The sequence below is a fragment of the Polyodon spathula genome, chromosome 30 (assembly GCF_017654505.1).
Source record: "Polyodon spathula isolate WHYD16114869_AA chromosome 30, ASM1765450v1, whole genome shotgun sequence".
In the NCBI taxonomy this organism is placed as follows: Eukaryota; Metazoa; Chordata; class Actinopteri; order Acipenseriformes; family Polyodontidae; genus Polyodon; species Polyodon spathula.
The window spans coordinates 4,844,659-4,863,428 of record NC_054563.1 but is presented as its reverse complement, the minus strand read 5'-3'; the positions used below and the strand labels follow the sequence as shown (position 1 = coordinate 4,863,428).

The window sequence follows — 18,770 nt, the reverse complement described above, 5'->3', positions numbered from 1 at the left end:
GGCGGTATTGTTTTAGTTGTCCAGCAATAAACCAGGAAGCGTGGCGACGTGGAGGTGCTTTACACTGAAAAACAAATCTTCCGTCGCACACATACAGTGCATTCCTGACAGCTCCCGGCAAGGAGGAAAACATGGAACAAGAGCTCTTGGAATAACGCCACGAACTAGCTTATAAAAAAAAAAAAAATGTACTCCGGATACTTACAAACATGTGAGTATTTGTTTTATTTTATTTTTCAAATACATTGTATTATTTTAGAATAGCTGTACAATATCCAAACTAATTCCAACAAATAGATTCATTTCAGTCGATATATTGTTTCTCATTAATGCAGACAGTGTTACTGTGTTTCGTGGATCATGCTCGATAGCAGATTAGACTATATATGTATATATATATATATATATATATATATATATATATATATATATATATATATATATATATATATGCAGCTTTATAAACTGTCCGGATGCGTATTTTCTCACTACGTTGAACGCAAGCGCGAGTAAGTTTTCTTCTTCTTGTTGTAATTTTGTTTTTCTTTATAGTTCTCATTCCCCACCGGAGCTGAACCCTTAAGTTGTAGAACACGGTTCCCTTTCTCGAAACGGAAAGCTAATACAGTGTTTATTTAAATATTTCTTCAGTCGTGATGTTAACCAGTAAAAACCTTTCGCGGCCACGTGATAAATTCCTACTCATGACCTCTAATGTTTACGTTTAGAGTTTTTAATATAACTACCCATCTCCCTTTCTCAAATCTGACGGTCAATACAGTGTTTAGCATCTGTTTCATTTCCAACTAAGCTGGGGTGATTTGATCAATTTCTTTACTTTAGTGGAAATGTGACTAGTGCATTCCAGATAGGACATTAATTTAGTCCGTTTTTATTTCTATTGCATAGCCGAAATTTTCCTTATGAACTTGCTTGCCACCGGGAATATCTGTTTCAAACTTCTGTTGCCTGTTTTTCAGCTATAAAAGCTTGATTCCGAAGTCTTAGCAAGATGGCATCCCCACTAGAAATGAACAAAACTGAAGGTAAATCTATTCCTGTTTTATTGTTTTGTTATTGTTATCCCCACTTGGACTGAATAAAAATGGTGACAAAAGGTGGAGATGTCCACATCAGAAGTTCACCAAAACCTTGGCACAAAGCATTTAAAACACAGAAAATCTCTTAAACAGATATGCCAGTTTTGCTGTGGAACAGAGTACTGTAGTGTAGGGTAACATTCTACCATACTGTTAAATTAGGATTGAAAACATAATAAAGGTGTATGCCACGTGTTGAAATTTGTATGCCATAGTATTTATCTCGGTTAACTCACGTTATTATCTGGGCAGTTTTTTTAAAGCAGGAATTTCCAAGAAATCATATAGCCACACCTTATCTGCAGGGAATTATTTGAGAACAGCCAGAAATAAATGTGTCATATATGAAGTCATCCTACTCTACTAATTGTTATGCTCATTCATATATATATACACACACACACACACACACACACACATATACACTGAGCATCAAAGAAACATATCACTTATATTTGGGCAGCAAAAGAAACTTATCACTTATATTTAGATAAATTATATATAATATGTGTGTGTGTGTGTGTGTATATTTGTATATACATATATAATATATTAGTGTTTTGGAACTCCCTATGCATTTTTCTCATCTTCAATGTGCTGGTAGATGAGGGTGTGGAGCCCCTGAAGAAACACATCCAGAACTGGCAGGACCTGCTGGTGGAGGCTCTGTACAATATTGCACCACTGCTAGATCACATGATCGCAGCGCACGTCCTCACACAGGAGAACTACTTTGAAGTGCAGGCTGAGAGGACGCCCCAGAACAAAGCCAGAAAGCTGCTGGAGGTGGTGCAGCACCAGATGGACGAGGAGAAAGCACTTCACTTTATTGAGTGTTTGAAGAAGTGCAAGGAACACTACCCTCGACTGAAGGACTGGCTGACAACAGATGCAGGTACACTTGTGTTTAAGATGCAGTGCAAATGACACATGCACTCGCTAGTGTCGTTCAAGCAAAATATTCCATGGGGGTACTTGCATAAACAGTACCATTTCCCATTCCCATCCACTCTATGTTCGAGTGTAGTTGTATACATTAGTAATACATTATGGGAATAATATATGCATTATTTCTTATGTTCAGAATATATCCTTATATTATTTGTTTTCTTTTTCCATAGGAATCAAGCGTGGACCAACAGGTATGTTTGTGTTTAAATCTCATATTAGAAGTATTGATTTTGTAACTAAACTGCTTTCGCTTTCAGTGTTTCATAGTTTCTGCGTTTTCTTAATATCTCTCAGAGGATGCATGTGGGTGATGTATCGGAGGCGACAGTGAGTGCATGAGGCACAGTAGAGTTCTACATCACATCTAGAGAACTGCTTATCTAATGGTAATGAATCTTGCATAGGGAATTCTTTATTTGAACAGAGTGGGGAGATTTATCTTCCACAGATCTTATTATGGTTTAAAGAACAGGTTGGTCGTGATTCTGGTGAGCTTTTTGTATGATGCATAATAAAGTCAAATGTTCACACCAGCTATGAAGCACACGGTTTCTTCATTCAAAAACCACTCGCTGAACTTCAGTGAGCTGCGTTGTTCTTTTGGTCTCATCGCGGTACAAACCACTTCAATTGCAGTACGACATATCATGTAAAGAACGTATCCTGATTCATGGATACACATGTAAAGGTTACACCCCTGATCATTGCTGTTCCTCCACAGAACAGAAGCTCCGCAAGCAGATGAGCGAGCTGTGCCTTCGTCTCGGACACCTCGTCACCCCGATCTCCATGAGGCTCTTCTCTAGCGGGACCCTCTCCCAGTTCGAGCTGGAGCAGGTGCAGGCCAGCACCACCCCCTTCCTCCAGAACAAGACCCTCCTCAGCCTCTGCCTGGCCAAGGGGGAGAAGACCTGCCTGAGCTTCTACCAGGCCTTCCACAGTGAAGACAGCATGCTGGCCAAGGATATTGACGGTAGGAGAACAGATCTCTTCACTCGTGCCTCCTTTTGTTGCACGTGACAAAGTTTGTATTATTTTTATTTAGTTGTACTTTTACTGCATTTTATTATTTGTGAGCATACTTGCTGTGAAAAATAATTTATCTATTTTTTTAAAAATGTGTTATTATTATTATTTCCCTAGAGTGTTCATCACCCTCATCTTTAAAAAACTGGGATTGCACATTTAATCCAGTCCAATCAGGTAAATGCAAATAAATAACCTTTTAGGAGGGGGGGTTGCAAGGGTTCCAAGCAACCAGACATCTAGACCAAAGAGGTTTTAGAGAAATTGCTTCACACATTACACTATGCTTAAATATGACAGTCTGGTCCTAGGTAGTGATATACACTATAGTGAATAAACTATTGTGTGACTCAGAAAGGCTTCCTTCTGTATATTGGAGAAAATAAACCCAATGTCATCCTTCTTGTATTACTGGTTTATGTTTGCAGCAGCAGGTTTCCTAGCACCTACAGGCAGTCTGGACTTTTCAGTTGGACATCCTGTACCTGGTAAGAAATGGTTAATAGTGATAGTTTGTATTAACAGAGCTGTAAAAGGGTACTCTGTATGTGCTGAGACAGAGGTTTGAAATGCTGCTCAGGGGTCTGTCTCTCATTTACAGTCACAGGTATTGCAATATAACAAGCTGTGCCTGGGGTACCAGCATTGACGTATTGTACTCATCCTGGTGTTAAACAAGCCCCTTCTTTAGAGCCTGCCTTTTAAAAGCCCAGAATAATCTGAGAACTTGACGTGGAAGTACTGACTCTATCAGTGATATGGCTAGATGTTAAAAGAAAATGAACAGTACTTATTATTGCATACAGTAGAAAGCAATTTTGCACTAAATGAGTTTTAAGGATGCTAGGTGCAATGTGCTGTACCACATGGGTGTTTATACTGTGTATCTTGTTTTTGTATTAGTAAGCAGACCATTTGAGTCACTGCCACCTTTAACAACAGCGAGTGCAGTGTCCTTATCCAGCTGCTCAACAGCAGTGGAGGAAACACACCCACTTTCTGCACGTATGTATTATATTGGAAAAATCCACTTGTTTTTCTGACGTCTCGTTTTGCAGTCAGATTGTCCAGTTTTAAAATTCTCAGCCACAAAGCCTGTTTACCACACCACAGAGATGTACATACTGTATACATGTGTCAGTATGTCTTTGATATAAGGCTGTGTGTTGATTTGGAAGATACTTTGGAATTTACTGACACTGGCTAGGTGTGTTGCCCTGAAATTAAACGTGATTTTAAACCACAATATGATGGGCTGATGTTTGAATTTTAGATGAATTGACCAGTTCGGTACACATTTACACCAATTCTTTCATATTTCATGACAGAGCTCCAGAATTTGACCCTGAAAATGGAATATGGGGGAGAGATTGAGCTTCGCCGAGAAGAGAAAGGTTGGTTTTCTCTTTATTGACATGTTCTTGAATGGCCTGTTTGAAAGCAAGATTCAATTTACACATGCATCATGCAATTTCCATCCTTGCATTCAAAGCAGAACAAGTAAAGGTTTTCAGTATACCAGAGCAAAATATTTAAGACTGCAGTACTACTTAAAGCCACAAATAAGATCAATTAAATCCTTACTGAAGGTAAGATAATGCATTTATTTTCCTTGCTTAGACCAACACAGTCAGTGGATATCAGTGGACATTCAGTTTTCCACATGGCTAACTTCAGGTCCTGCCTCTATTCGGTAGTTTTAAAAACAAGTTTCTGGTAGATCCATTCAAAAAAACAGTTTTTTGTATTTCTATTGTGTGTGCCCTCAAATTCCTTGTTGACGTCTCTCTTGTGGCCCTGGCAGAGCTGATCAGGGAAGCTACCCGGCTGCTGGGTCTGGAACTGGGCTCTGGAATGACCCTGAACCTGTGTGAGCTGGGCCTGGCGCTGGGCCTGCCTCGGGGTGTGGTAAGGGAGAGCCTGTTTGAGCTGGAGAGCGCTGGGGACCTGACTCAGCTTGCAGCCATCGTGCACTGCTTCATGGAGAAAACCCAGGACCAGAACCGACTCCTGCACAAGATAAGCGCCTGCAACACTAAGAGTATGTCTTTTAACCCAAAAAATAATTATCTTGTTTCCAAAGTAAATGTACCAAGTTCATTTATAATGTGGCATGCAGTTGATGTAGTCATTTTTAAAGATAGCCAATAACATTCCAGCACTGCTTTTAACCTGCTTGGGAGGGCTTTGGTGTTAAGAGTTGCCAGTAAAACATATTTTAGTTGCAGAGGCCACACAGGGAAAGTTTGCTTACTTACAGCTGGTTTACACATTTGTTATAATTGTGATATAAATGTACTCACACAGTGCCAGCAAACAAATAACACAGTCAGTCAACCTTGTATTAAGAATAAAATCAATCTCCATCATATATATGTAACAAATGAATGCATTTACCAGTCACACACGATTTCCGATTCCATCATCAGTTTTATGATACAAAGCCCATCTCTTCAGTGTGACAATTTATCTGATTATCCGTCACAGCCCAGAAGACTAATGCCAAATCAGTCTGTCTTATACTGTGTAGGTTCACCTGACAAAAATGCAAAACTTTATAGGGTCGGATATGTGTGTGCTGACTGTATACACGGGCATATTCATAAAACTGTACCAGGAAAATACAGCCATTGGAAACAACAAATGTTGGATGTAAATGTTAGGAGCCGGATAGGTTGTGTCTGTAATACAGAATAAAAAAATCAACATGTCCTTTTTAGTACCAAATTTCCTAAATTCGTTGTTAGGATATCCTAACTGTTAAGGTAAGATGGGCATGGCCGTTACTTCTACAATGTGAAAAAGAGAGGCTCATATAATAGCAGCTATGTGCTAAAGGCTAAGCAGATGGCAACATACAGTGGTGGATGGAATGTCAGTGTGTGGCACATGTGGAGTAAGTTAAGTTGACTGTTCCACCTCTTGTGCAGGGCTGATGCTGTCTGAACGGGGGAGACTCCTACTGGAGCTGCTTCAGGAGGTGACAGCAGATATAAACAGCAGTTTCGAAGATGTCTTGCAGAAGTGCCGACACCTCTTCCACTTTGTCATGCGGGACTGCTTTGCAGAAGTGGAAGAGGACCCCTCGGGGGCGTCCTGGACTGGCCCACTGGCGACGGTGCGGCTGCTGAAGAAGAACATCCTGGTGGACAGAGCTGTGATACAGGAGCTGGAGGACTGCTGGGGTGAGGAGACAGCAGAGAGCTACCAGCAGAGTATCCGTATTCTGGCCCAGCTCTTGAGAGACCTCTTCCCTCTCCTGGACTCTGCGGAGTTTGACGGAAACCTGCAAGGGGAGATCTACCGCTGCAAGCCACGGCGACTCCACAGGGTCACAAAGTTTAAAGGACTGCCACCCAGAATGATTCACAGGGTTCTCACTCGAGAAGGTGCCCACTCCGTGAGCAAGGATGCCACTGGCTCGGTAAACAGAACTGCGGTTACAAGGCAGTATAAAGACATTTGCCTCAGGGTGGCCAATCTGCTTGCTAAGGTTTCCACAGAGGGGAACAGTAAAGACCTCATGCAAGCCGAGATATCGGATATAGTCCGGGAGATTCAGTTAACCCTTTCCAAACCAGAGTTTAGCTATGATTCCTTTGATGCTGGTGTTAAGCTCAGGATTCTTTCGCTGGTTGAGTTTGATCCCATCGCCTTGGATATCCCAGCCTTAATCACACTTCACTGGAATACAGTCTCAGTCCTTGCCAAGTACTTGAAGACCAGTGACAGGCACGCTTTCCAGTTCAACATTGAATACGTCCGCATGCAGCAGTGCTTGGCTTCCCTTCAAGGAATATGCAGCGTCCGCGATCCAGTCACCATAGACGATGGGGTGGAAGAAGTATTTTGTTTCTTGACTTCAGGACCAGCTTTGTTTCTGGTTTGTCTGCATTGCAGGGGCTACAGAGATGACAAATATTTTATGTGCAATGAGCCGCTCTGTTTCCAGGTATTCGGCCTGCCGGAAACTGCAATGCAAGAGGTGGAGAGCTCCGGAGGAAAGGTGCTGACTGTAGAAAAAGGGAAAATATGGCTCCGGGAGGAGGGTCAGGAGGGATTAAAAAGCAGGCTGGAGGCAGTGAGTCAGAGCCACTCCGCGCTGCTGCAGGAAGGAAGCTGCTGTTTTTTGGTCAAATCCTTCAGCACGGAGTGCGAGGTCAAGTTCACGTTCAAGAACAACAAAATCACAGCTACAGCAGAAAAGAACTCGGAAGTTCTATAAAGCCGTGTTCTGTTACTGGATGAAAACAGAACTTTATTCCGTTATAAAAGCCCAAGTTTCAACTGATCTATGGAAGCACGTCCAGACCCAAAAAGTGTTAATATACCTGTGATACTGTAAAAAAAAAAAATTTGACTCAAGAGTCCATCTTTGTGACAACACATATATATATATATATATATATATATATATATATATATATATATATATTATTTTAAATCAACTGTTTAGTTTCAAGTATTTTATATTTCAGGGTTATACATTTATATAGAAGTATTATATCCAGGGCTCATGAACAGCACACTGCAATAAGTGTTGCTTTTGTGTGGAGAGCACAACTACTGTGAAATGTTTAAGGTCTCTTCTTTGTCAATGATGAAGATGCATTGACCTGCGTTGTCTTGTTACATATTTCAGGTCAACCTCATTCTGTCCTGTACCTCCATGTGTATTAGATTTTCAAAATTATAGACTGTTACTGGATAGTATAATGAACCAGAGAGTACTGCCCAAATAGTAATTTCTTGCACTTTATGAAATGCTATGAGTCTAAGTGTACTGTATATGTAATGTGTGTCTTATTGCAGTTGTGCTCCTGTCTATGCTTTCTTATGGTGCTTGGTTATTTTAAAATACAATCCTGCTTGATAATTTTAGTATGGCAATATTAATAAAAAAATAAGTGTATTCAGCATGTTTAAAGCTATTTTGTATTCTCAATATTTTTTTATTTTGTTACAAATTTTTAAAAAGGCGCATCTCATATTTATATATTCTAAAGTAAAAACAATAATGATGCACTGGTACCATTTTTTTTTTATAAATGCAGGGCCGGTGCAAAAAGTTTTGAAGCAATAATAAATCTAAACGTTACAAACGGTGTCTATATTGTGACTTTTTTCTGTTTGTGATTTCTTTGTGTTTTACGTTGTTATTTTTTGTATAATGGTATACTATAGAATCTTTTAAAAAAAAAAAGGTCAACAGGGTTACCAAATAATCCCTAATGAAAAGATTCAGCATTACATGGGTTAAAAACGAAACCAGCAACTTAAAACAATGGCCTTTAATATAAGTAAAAACAGTAAAAGACTATAAAATTATGTTTTCTTTCAATGTTCCTTTAAACTGTGTAAAACATCAACACTTAACTATAAAATAAAAACCCTTACCTATGAATACATAAAACGTATAAAAGATAGCAAAATATAAAATACTTAAAGAAATCCTCAACAAGTTTGATGACTTCATTAAATCTCTTAAATTCCGAGCCTGCACTCCTCTCCTGAAGCTAGTCTACTCTGCCTAGATGAACAGACGTTTAAGTGGAATATTCTGTTTAATGACTGAAGGCGGAAAGTCCATCCGATTTTTCTTTTTCAGGCAGTGTCACTTTATTTGCTGTTCATTTAACATGAGTGGACAAAGCAAACCACCCTTCTTCTTTAAATGTATCCACCTGCAATAAACGCAATAGAATTGTAAATGAGTTATTCTTTTAAAAGGACAGTTGCATCTCATTAGGGCTTTTAAACAGACATCAGTGTGTAAGTGGTGTTCATTACTGGTATATCCCACACACAAGCTGCATTGTATTTAATTAAAAAGATGCCTACTTTTACTTGAGTTAAAATATTTGTTCCACATACTTTTGCCCTTGTGCTGACAGGCGTTGCTCTCCCATCACTTAATGGGGAACAGCTCCTAGCAGCCTCCACTGCAGACCTAGAAAAGCAGAAAAAATTAAAACGATCATGTATCGTGCATCATGGAACACTTGATCCCTCTGATCAGAATGTAGGAACCTGAATAAAACATCTGGAATTATTGTTCGTATTCCAAAACCCTGTGAAGTCTGTATACAATGTGCTTAGGCTGCATGAAAATACCCTTTAGTTGAAATGCAGCATATTCACCAAAAGACTCCAGAATAAGCAAGCAAGAGATTTGAAATTAAAAGTGATTGATTAGAGCTGGAGAATAAGTTACCTTCTCCCGCTGGTTCTACTGACAGAGGAAGAAGGGGTTGTCCCAACAGAGGAGTCCGTATCAGGCAGTGGGATGGACACCTCAATGGTTCTTCCTCCATTTCCTTAAAAAAATGTATCTATTTATTTTATATATATATATATATATATATATATATATATATATATATATATATATATATATATACACACACACACACACACACACACACACACACACAATACTTCTGAGAATACTTGCTTTGATAAATAAATAGCTGCCCGTTTATTGAGCTCAATAAGACTAACTGTTCATGTGGCAGTGTCATCAATATTCTATCTTAAAAGTTTCCAAAGTGGGGGAAATCATTGAATAAAATAGAACCCAAATAAAGACTAATGTCCACTGAAATATTGAAAAGTATGAAACCTCATATTTTACGTTTTGAAATATTAGCAGAGCTGATCAAATGTACTGCTGTGTTTTTTAATCTCTTACCGGTGCTCCACCTGCCCTGTGCTGGGGGAATGGGAGAGACAGACGGCGAGGCCGCACCAGCAGCTTGCTTTTGCTGCTCAATCAGTTCCAGGAGTTTACTGCGCGCCTCGACACTCTGTCTGTTAAGCTCTGCTATACGCTGCTCCACACTGCCTGGGGATGAAGGTGGTAGAGGGCTCTACAGAAAAAGAATTGCAAAATCACAAATATTACATCAAATCAAAAGTCTACCTCCCAAGATACTGTTTTTTTTGGTTGCTCTCTTTTCATTGTGCATGCTGTTTGCAGGGTAGCGCAGACTGGACTTCTCCTTTTAAAAGAAACATTAAAAAAAAAAAAAATAATAATAATAATAATAATTAAAACAGCCAGCCAACATTTTTATTGCACGTCAATTTCAGCCTAGGGATTTAATTTTTGACAAAGTGCAGTTGTCATTTTGTTTGTTACAAAAGGTAGTAAAAACAAAATTCCTTAGTTACTTGTTTGCATACTTTAGGTAATTTTCAGGCCAATTTTACAACAAAATTCTTAATCTTGTTTTTTTGCTCTGGGAAATACAGCACTTTCTCTACCATCTGAAAGTACCTTTCTGCTTAGTGCGTCAGTCCCGGGATCCGTGGCCGCTCTGATCTTCTGGGTTTCAGTTGCTTGCTGCGAAGTCTTCCCGGCCCCCTCTGGCTGAGCTCTGAACTGACCCAGCTGGGCTTTAATAATGGAGTTCTGCCGGGTCAGCTCTGCAATGTGGCTCATCAGCAACTCCTGTTTCCTCTCCTCATCAGCAGATACACTTCCTGGTTTCTCCTTGGCATCCTGAAACACTGTGGCACTGTGCTGGCTTCCCTGGGTTTTCGATGGAAGGCTCGCCAGAGAGTCCGATCTGTGGCGGGGGTTTGCCTGGGGTAGGCTGGTGAACGAGGATGTCATGCTGCATTCCTCCAACTCATCCTCTGGATTCCCACCATTCCACTGCTGCATTTGACGATGAGTCTCCCCCAGGCCTCTCTGCTCTTCTGTTGGGGGCCAGTTATTTGCATGTAGCTCCCCCACCAGTGGGTTCATAGCTGGCACTAGGGTCTCTGGATACAGAGCGCTGTTGTTGGGTTTGCTGATGTTGAACCTTTGATTTTCTTGAAAGATGTTTCTTACATCTGAAGAAAATTCCAGAACCTCCATCACGTTAAGATCTAGATCTATTTCTTTGATACAATGTTCTTTCTATGAAAATCGACAACTTATAAAAACAATATTATCAGGGTGAAGGTATTTCACACAAATCAGGGCAATACTTATTCTGATCCAGTAAAGCTATCAAGAGAAAAGCAATTATTAAATGTGACTGTTCTGCATTGGCAGCAAATCATTTGAAGTGTGAAGTGTTGACAGTGGAGTTTCAGGCTACATAAAAATTCTATGGTAACTTTATTGTTCTGACACATTCAGCAGAATAACTGACAGTATCCAATGCACTGTAAACAGTACTGCAGGTAAAGAAGATCTCCCACCTGCTTTTGTTGGTAGCTGTGTTTGGCTGTCCCTCTGTCGCGGTGGCGACAGTAACACTGCTGGCTGGAAGAGGCGCTCGGGTAGAGGTTTGCCTGCTCCTGCCTTCACAGGGCTGTGAATATCCCTCTCTGGATAGTCACTCGGAGAAGGGTCCAGCCTGTCCACTCCGCAATAAGACATTCCATGTGTTGCTGTTCTATGCTCTGGAAAAAGAAAAAGAGTTTAGCCTTTTTAATTAAAGCTACAGTATGTCCTGTGGAAAGCAAATGATCAATAATTTTATTTTCAAGCCTTTGAATTAAAATGGACTTATTCATTTCATTTCTATAAACATCTTTCCTAATTTTCATTTAAATTTCTTTATTAATGTAAACACACAGAAAATACTTTATTTTTCACTCTAGCTTTAATAAAGACTAGTCACTTATTAACACGTTGCGACCTCATTTGTACGTTCTGCTTGTAAATGAAGAATTAAAATGTGACGGTCTGGCCGATTTAAAAGCCCAGTTAGTTGTTTCACAGAAACGTTTCTCAGTTGTAATTGGACATACGAGAATGACTTAACAGGTATCAATTTAATTCTTAAAGGAGAGTATAAAAGCCAGGGTAAAACACTGAAAATCAGAAGCCCTAAATATAGTGTACATGCTGCATATACCTTGACTTCTTGCTGCATGAGCTGGAACGCTGCTGTTCACCGGTCTAGCACTGAATCCCTCATTGTCTGTTCGCCCCGTCAGCTCATTCAGCTCCTGCTTCAATGAGATCAGCTGTTCGTCTGTGACAATCATGTACTGCTGCAGCTTGGCCTGACCAGAAAAAGAGATGCTCATAACATGCCACACCTGAGAAGGGTCTCACAGCCTGTAAAGTGCACTCATAAAACTGCTGGGAGATGAACAAGACATTGACATGAGTTCAGGTTTGGGGGATTTTGTTTTTCATTTTATGACGCAAATAGAGCCATGTTTCAAGTTCATGCTTCTCATGATGTGCATATTTACCATCAGAAAAAACAGGTAGGCACCATGTGTGCAATGTAAATGATATTCAATTAGCTTACCTGCAATTATCAGTGGCAGATACTAAGTCAATCATGGCATGTAATTTTTTTTCTTATGTAGATTGCCAACAAAAACACCCAGTTGCGTTTAAACTAAAATATCTGTAGAAATGAAATACAACTACTTTTATATAGTTGTTATACCACCTGATGCTACTGGATGTCAAATTGTATACTGAAAGGAATTTAGATTTTTAAAAAAGAAGTCACACTTCAAGACATGCCTGCATAGCTGCGTTCTCTTCCCTTATTGCAAGCACCTCCGCTGTCAGCACGTCAATCAGCATGCGCTGCTCCTTCGACTCCTCTGCCAGTCTCTGCCTTGCCTCTGATTCACGATTTAGCTGGATCCCACTCTGTCCACGAAAAACAAACACTCATCAAGGAGGTTGGCTAGTGAGTCTATTGCCCCTTTCAAAACCCTTTCTGACACTATAACCAACTAACCCTGCTAAAAACTGAATTTTTTTTGCAAACAGCATGTTTGGCAGAAAGTAACAGATGCCCTTGCCCTATCTTTCCCATAAGTATCCAAAACACATTAAAATGAGGGAAATAATTTTATGAAGTAAAAATGAGAGTCATGCAACTCTGAGAGTAGAAACCAGGCTTTATTGACCCCTGAACTAGAAATGTGTAGTGTTTACTTTTATGTAAATATCTAAAGATTTTCAAATAAATGTTCAAAAGTATTTGTTATTGCAACAACTTATCTGTGGATATGCACAATGTCTAGTTACCTCCTTCAGAAGGCGCACAAGTCTGCCGAGAGTTGATACCAGTGAGACTGAGAACCCTGTTAACCCCTGAGCTCTTGGCAGTGTTGTGCACTCGTTGACCCCTCTGCCTGTCTGCTGCTCGAAGTCCTGCAGATCCAGCTCCACCTCGCCCATCATGTGGTGCAGCAGCTCCAGACTCGACTGGTTCCCGCTCAGAGAGCCCAATGCTGTGCCGTCCAACTCTGGAAGCTCAGCAAGAGACCTTGAACTGGACAACGAATGTTTACTTTTCTTACCTGTAAATATACACATGAGAAACACATTTATCTGGGTATGTGTTTGCAATCAGAGATACATCTAACTTTATAGGATTCCCAAAGGCACAAATAAACTCAGTATATTATTAGCATTTATGATAACATTCTGTGTGTTTCAGGTTGCCATTGTAATGAGAATGTGTCTTCAATTGAATGAACAGGTTAAATTAACGATTTATCTGTTTATTATTCCGTGATCATCATTTACTACTATTTCTGCACCCTTGGATATTAGGCATGTTTAATATACTTACCTTTGAACAATCAGTTCTACTTTCATGAGCTCCGAACAACCCTGGTCAATAGAATTAGCTGCAGCCCCCTATCACAGTACCAACCTCTTTTCTGATTTTTGGGGTCAGGGTTCAGGACCTGTCCAATCATTTTGGATGGCCGTGTAGACGAGGAGCCATTCAGTGGCGTGCAGCTCCCCTCTTCATTGCGACGCCTGGAGCGGATTCTCTTAACTGCAGTGGTGGCATTCAACGCAGCTGGACCACACGAATAAAAACAGTTACATTCACAGTCTTCTGCATGGTTTACTTATTCATATAAAAAAAAAAAAAAAAAAAAAAAAAAAATCCCCCATTGTCCCCAGTAAAAAAAAATATGTTCTCTGGTGGTTCTTGGCATCCCTGGAAGTTGCACCAGTCTCTATCAGAAGTATGGCATAGCATTTAAAAGCAGCTCTACATAGGGTTAGTCACTTAACCTACCCTCCTGGTTCCCCAAGGATGTAGCTGGTGTGTGAGGGGTGCGAGGAGTCTCAGGGGGGTTCTCGTTTGTGGGTCTCTCACACTGAGAAGGAGATGCTTTCTCCTGTAAATATTGACTGTACCTGGGGATAGAGATGGGCAGGGAATCAGAACTATCTAAAACAGTAACAATCACTCTAAATGTCTGCTATACACTATCCAAAGAGTATGCAGCTAAGAACGTGGAAACAGAAAACAGCAGATTGGTTGTCAGCAGGAAAGACAGGGAAGGATATAAAAAAAATGGTTTTAACATCATAATTAAGCATACGTGTATGTAATTGTTTCAATTGGCTTCATATGCCTGGAGTAGGGCAGCATTCTTTGTCTGTCCTACCTGCTCATGTCCATGTTGGAGTTGAAGGTAACCAAGTCAGATGCATCCACTTCATCCTCGCTGCACTCCGAGTCTCTGGGATACAGGCTTTCGTCTTCAACTTCATTCAGAGCCTGAACCGCACATTAAGACGCAAAATCAGAGGCGGGCAGGGTGAACAGATTGTAAAATTATTTAGTCCATCCAAATTGCACTATTTCTGAATGTTTTGAGATTAGTTTCATCATGTGCACAGAATACAAGATATTGACAAACATTTAGTCACCAGTCATTTAAAAAACTTTAAATTGTTTGTACTGCTATTTATAAAAATAAGTTATTATATAAAGATCTAAAGTAGTGTCTTCTTGGTCACAACGTGCTCAGAAGAACACATAGTACAGAGCCAAGAGGACAAAGTTCCAAACCATTCATTACATTTGGCTACAAGGGGGACGTTACAGCAAGCTTAAAGCAGGTACAAACCCTGCAAAACAGTGAGGTACTTTTTGTATTTGCATTTACATGTTTTTCTAGGTTCAGTTCTTTCTAAAACAACTACCGAATGTTAGTATTTGTTTAAATTGATCAGTCAATCAAGACTCTAGCTATGCCTGTGCAGATACCTGAGAATCCATGACCGACTCACTGAGGATGGACAGCTGGGTGGGCGGGTGTCGTTTCTGCACTACTGGCAGCACAGAGGATTCAGGATCACAGTCCGGAGCCATGGTCACGTTTGGGAAACCTAGTGACAGAAACAGATAAAAGCGGCTTGGCTTTATTGAGATACTGACTTTGAAGTTAAGCTATAACTGGACAAGCTTTAGCATCTGTAACTAATTTTATAAATGTAATAAGGCCAGGGGGTTGGGGAGTATATTTAAGTGACGATTATGGGTTTAACAAAACACCAATGACACGTATGACAATATGCAAGCTACAATATAACATGCATCACAACAATTTGATAACAAGACAACATGTTTAAAGCACCTCTGTGGCCTCAATAGAGATCTCAAAATGACGTCTAATCTCCAACTATACCACGAGGTAACTATTAACCCCTGTGTGAAATTTCTTGCCAATATAGAGATATAGCGCTATTAGAGGCAAAGAGTTGTAAGACGACAGGTTAATATTACACTCGGGTGTACTAGCTGTACTAAGAGACAATTTTCAGACTGTACTGAAGCCACAGAGAGCTTTAAACCGAAATAGAATATGGTATACTGTAAAATGTGCATCTAAACGACGACAAGAATAAGTTAGTAAAGACAAAAATGAAATTTCACTCCCATGCCAAGTTGCACTTTAGGTTTGCATTTGAATATACATACTGTAGATCGCGAAGATCTTCTAAGAAGTAGATGTGCATACCCGTCTGTCTGCGTGGTGCATCTCCAAATATATCCTTCACCACAGCCATCGCCCGGTCTGACCTCTCCAACACATCCTGCATGTGGTACTGCTCAGACAAGACCTGGTGGCACACAAAACATACTGCTGGTTCTTCACTTAATTTATTTTTTTGGGATATGCAAATATTTAAAAGACAACACTATTGATAAACTGTGTATCTTGGTTTGTTATAGGTCACATGGTCCGATTGCTGCTACACTACTGGAGCGAGACTGAACTGCAAAACACAAAGTCCTGATGTATGGAAACTGCAAGGCAATGGTAAGCTTGCAACCATTTCCAGTTAATCGCCAGTGGAATGCACATTTGGAACAACTGGAATCAGAATAATGCTGCACGTCGTTACTATACATTACACCCCCCACTGTACCTCTCTCATGATGGCCAGTTTCATTCTCTCCAGTGGATCTGGACTGTCCTGGCCTTGCTTCCTCAGTCTCCTCTGCAGCATCTTCTCTCTCAGCTCCCACTGTGCAACTGCTTTGTTTTTTGACTTATGCATCTCATGACGCTGGCTCTACAGAAAGAAAAGGGCATTATGAGACCAACAGCAGCCTGTGACAAGAGCAGACTTTCACTCATTTAACTTGCTGATCTTGGTCTAAACAGCCCTGCCTATAACCATGACTGGGTTTTCCAATCAAGGCCTTATCAGAACTTATCCAGGAAAGGCACCCTTATCCTATGTTTATTGTTTAGGGCTATGGAAGAAACGTGGTCACTTATACCTCAAGGAACCTACAATATACATTCGTTGGACAAGTGTGTCAAAGCTGATATAGCTGTAAGAGGTGTTCAATGTCCTCATTTATAGCCAGTAGAGTACAACAGAGATGCTGGTTAGAAAGAGAAATGTCAGGTGTACAGGTGTATTTCTGTAAAGGTGTAGAGTTTCAGATTTACCTACCAGTTCCTCTGGAGTTGCACGGTGTACACTCAGGTCATTAACAGTACTCTTAAAAAAAAAGAATAAATAAATAAATAGAACACATTCTGTACAACAAATAACTGTATTAAAAAACCAAAATAAACAAAACATGCATGCTGTAGATTATATTTACAGGGATTGATAATGTTCTTTTTTTAGACTTCATTTTTCAGAGAGGGGGAAATTACTTTTGATAAACGGATTTTATCCAGAATGACTTCATCAACAAATTTGGCAGGACAATGGTCTGACATCTCACCCTGCAGTCCACACAGGCAACACTAACTCCTCCTACTGGGCCTCCAGCAATAGACTGGTCGACCTGTATCAAGGTATTTAAACCACAATGCAATTTACAAGGTTTTTGTTAAAGTAAAATAAAGCTGATAATACAATGTAAAAAAAAAACAAGTACTAAACAACTCACTCTCTTTGAAATGTTCCGTTTTACATTCCTTTAACCAAACATGGTGTTCACTACATATACTGACCACTTCCAACCCTGTTTCATTTCTGACAAGAGGTATTGCTGTAAGTTTTCTGAATATCATAAACGGAACATCTGCACTTGAGTATAGCAGATGTCAAGCCCCCTCAACCGATGAACAGTGCCTCTATTGATACTGATATATACACTCACAACCCATTCCTGCTTGGGTGCTGGTTTCCTCTTCATCTTGACAGCCCTCTTCCCTACCCCGTGGGGGTGGTACGCACGGTTCACTTTGAGGAAGGACATCTGTAAAAAGCTGAAGATTGGGGAGCAAATGAATGAAATGCTCTGAGCCTGCAAAATCCGTATGGGTAGATATAGTAAGACCATAACACGGTACATTAATGTCCCCCCTTATCCTACTGTAAAATGTATAGATTTTTTTTTTTGTTAACTTTACCTGTTTACTGTTGCTGTGTAGTTTTGATACAGATAATAAAAGTTTGTTTGGTTATCCCTTGGCGTTACCTGAAAATGGTCCTTCTCTCAAGAGAACTAGACTAAACAAACAAAAATGTACGTATGACCTTATTGTATCTAAATATCAGGCGGTTCATAATTGTGTAGGTAGTACATTTTAATAGACTGAGCGAATGATAAATGACAACAAGTCGAGAATGTTCAGTTTCGTGATAACTCAAGGCAGTTATTAACGTGCTCTTCGTTGTGGGTAACTAACACAAGACATGCGGACACTACCGCTATAAAAGGTCCACCCAAAAATATAAAAACCGTACATCAGTGTTGCATTAACACACATTCTCGCGTTTAACTGTAAAAAAGAAATATCCTACCTGTCCGAATATTCTTCTCAAATTATTGTGTCAGTGTTGAACTGACACGCATAAAATTCAGTTCTGTACAGAAAGAAACTCACCTTACATGTATAACCTGCTGTTGCTGCCGTTTGCTGCAACTCTGCCGCTTCAGTATCTCCTGAACCCGCCAGAAGGTTAAACTGGGTTCATTTCCGTATGTTACCAGGACAACCGACGCTTGTTAAGTTAAGGATTGTGGGAAATGTAGTTGTTTCGAATTCGAATACACTTCCACTGGTGGGTCGTATAAATTCACCAGTGGTTCCCAGGTTCACTCCCAGTGGAACGTTTTCTGTTGATATTGGCAAGAGTAAACATGTTTGTCTTATCAAAAAGCGGGCCTTGTTGATGTATCAGTTGGTTCACATTTACCAAATTGATTTAGAATTTTGCTTGTCACTGCCTTCCCCATAAGCATGCTCCCGCTTCTGTTTGCAGCAATTTAATTGTGTATAACAACAAGCTCTTGTATAGTTTTTTGTTTGTATAATTTGAAGATATATTTTCCACGCAAACATGCCCAGAACGCGCAAATGCTGTTTAAAATATGTTGCCTGCTAAAGGAATAACGATTGGTTATGTACAAAAATGGGCGTGTCTAAACTGAATAAATTAGAACGAAGTCCTAGCTGTATAGAATCACGAATGAGTATAGGCGTTCT

General features: G+C 40.0%; 2 protein-coding genes across 7 annotated transcripts; one reads left to right on the top strand and one right to left on the bottom strand.

Moving 5' to 3' along the window:
- The first annotated feature begins 99 nt into the window (after nt 1-99).
- LOC121302691 lies at nt 100-7,480 on the top strand. 3 transcript variants are annotated; one of them, XM_041232772.1, is made up of 11 exons: nt 100-211; nt 981-1,046; nt 1,705-1,995; nt 2,222-2,242; nt 2,773-3,024; nt 3,195-3,254; nt 3,509-3,565; nt 3,981-4,082; nt 4,406-4,471; nt 4,882-5,118; nt 6,008-7,480. In XM_041232772.1, the coding sequence occupies exons 2-11, from the start codon at nt 1,013-1,015 to the stop codon at nt 7,300-7,302; spliced, it is 2,415 nt and encodes an 804-aa protein (XP_041088706.1). In that variant the 5' UTR covers nt 100-211; nt 981-1,012; the 3' UTR covers nt 7,303-7,480. The 3 variants fall into 3 exon arrangements, with proteins under 3 accessions (XP_041088706.1, XP_041088705.1, XP_041088707.1); XM_041232771.1 differs by having other exon boundaries at nt 3,506-3,565; XM_041232773.1 differs by lacking the exons at nt 100-211; nt 981-1,046 and having other exon boundaries at nt 1,903-1,995; nt 2,778-3,024; nt 3,506-3,565.
- Nucleotides 7,481-8,261: 781 nt separating this feature from the next.
- Nucleotides 8,262-18,590, bottom strand: spice1 (spindle and centriole associated protein 1). 4 transcript variants are annotated; one of them, XM_041232766.1, is made up of 18 exons: nt 18,168-18,590; nt 17,438-17,546; nt 16,777-16,824; nt 16,240-16,386; nt 15,828-15,930; nt 15,074-15,195; nt 14,469-14,581; nt 14,093-14,214; nt 13,715-13,867; nt 13,081-13,355; nt 12,565-12,696; nt 11,936-12,086; nt 11,274-11,477; nt 10,357-10,919; nt 9,769-9,946; nt 9,292-9,394; nt 8,952-9,027; nt 8,262-8,761 (listed from the first exon to the last, which is right to left on the bottom strand). In XM_041232766.1, exons 2-18 carry the CDS (start codon nt 17,534-17,536, stop codon nt 8,708-8,710), a joined length of 2,643 nt encoding a protein of 880 aa, XP_041088700.1. In that variant the 5' UTR covers nt 17,537-17,546; nt 18,168-18,590; the 3' UTR covers nt 8,262-8,707. The 4 variants fall into 4 exon arrangements, with proteins under 4 accessions (XP_041088700.1, XP_041088701.1, XP_041088703.1 ...); XM_041232767.1 differs by having other exon boundaries at nt 18,173-18,590; XM_041232769.1 differs by lacking the exon at nt 18,168-18,590 and adding an exon at nt 18,085-18,163.
- Nucleotides 18,591-18,770: the final 180 nt, after the last annotated feature.

Coding starts and splice junctions, on each gene's coding strand:
- LOC121302691 (XM_041232771.1), top strand. CDS start 1,013: ATGGCATCCCCACTAGAAATGAACAAAACTGAAG. Junction 1,996..2,221: donor CTGGCTGACAACAGATGCAG/GTACACTTGTGT, acceptor CTTTTTCCATAG/GAATCAAGCGTGGACCAACA. Junction 3,025..3,194: donor GCTGGCCAAGGATATTGACG/GTAGGAGAACAG, acceptor TTATTTCCCTAG/AGTGTTCATCACCCTCATCT.
- spice1 (XM_041232766.1), bottom strand. CDS start 17,536: ATGTCCTTCCTCAAAGTGAACCGTGCGTACCACCCCCACGGGGTAGGG. Junction 14,582..15,073: donor AGTCGGTCATGGATTCTCAG/GTATCTGCACAG, acceptor TGTGCGGTTCAG/GCTCTGAATGAAGTTGAAGA. Junction 14,215..14,468: donor TCCAACATGGACATGAGCAG/GTAGGACAGACA, acceptor CTCTATCCCCAG/GTACAGTCAATATTTACAGG.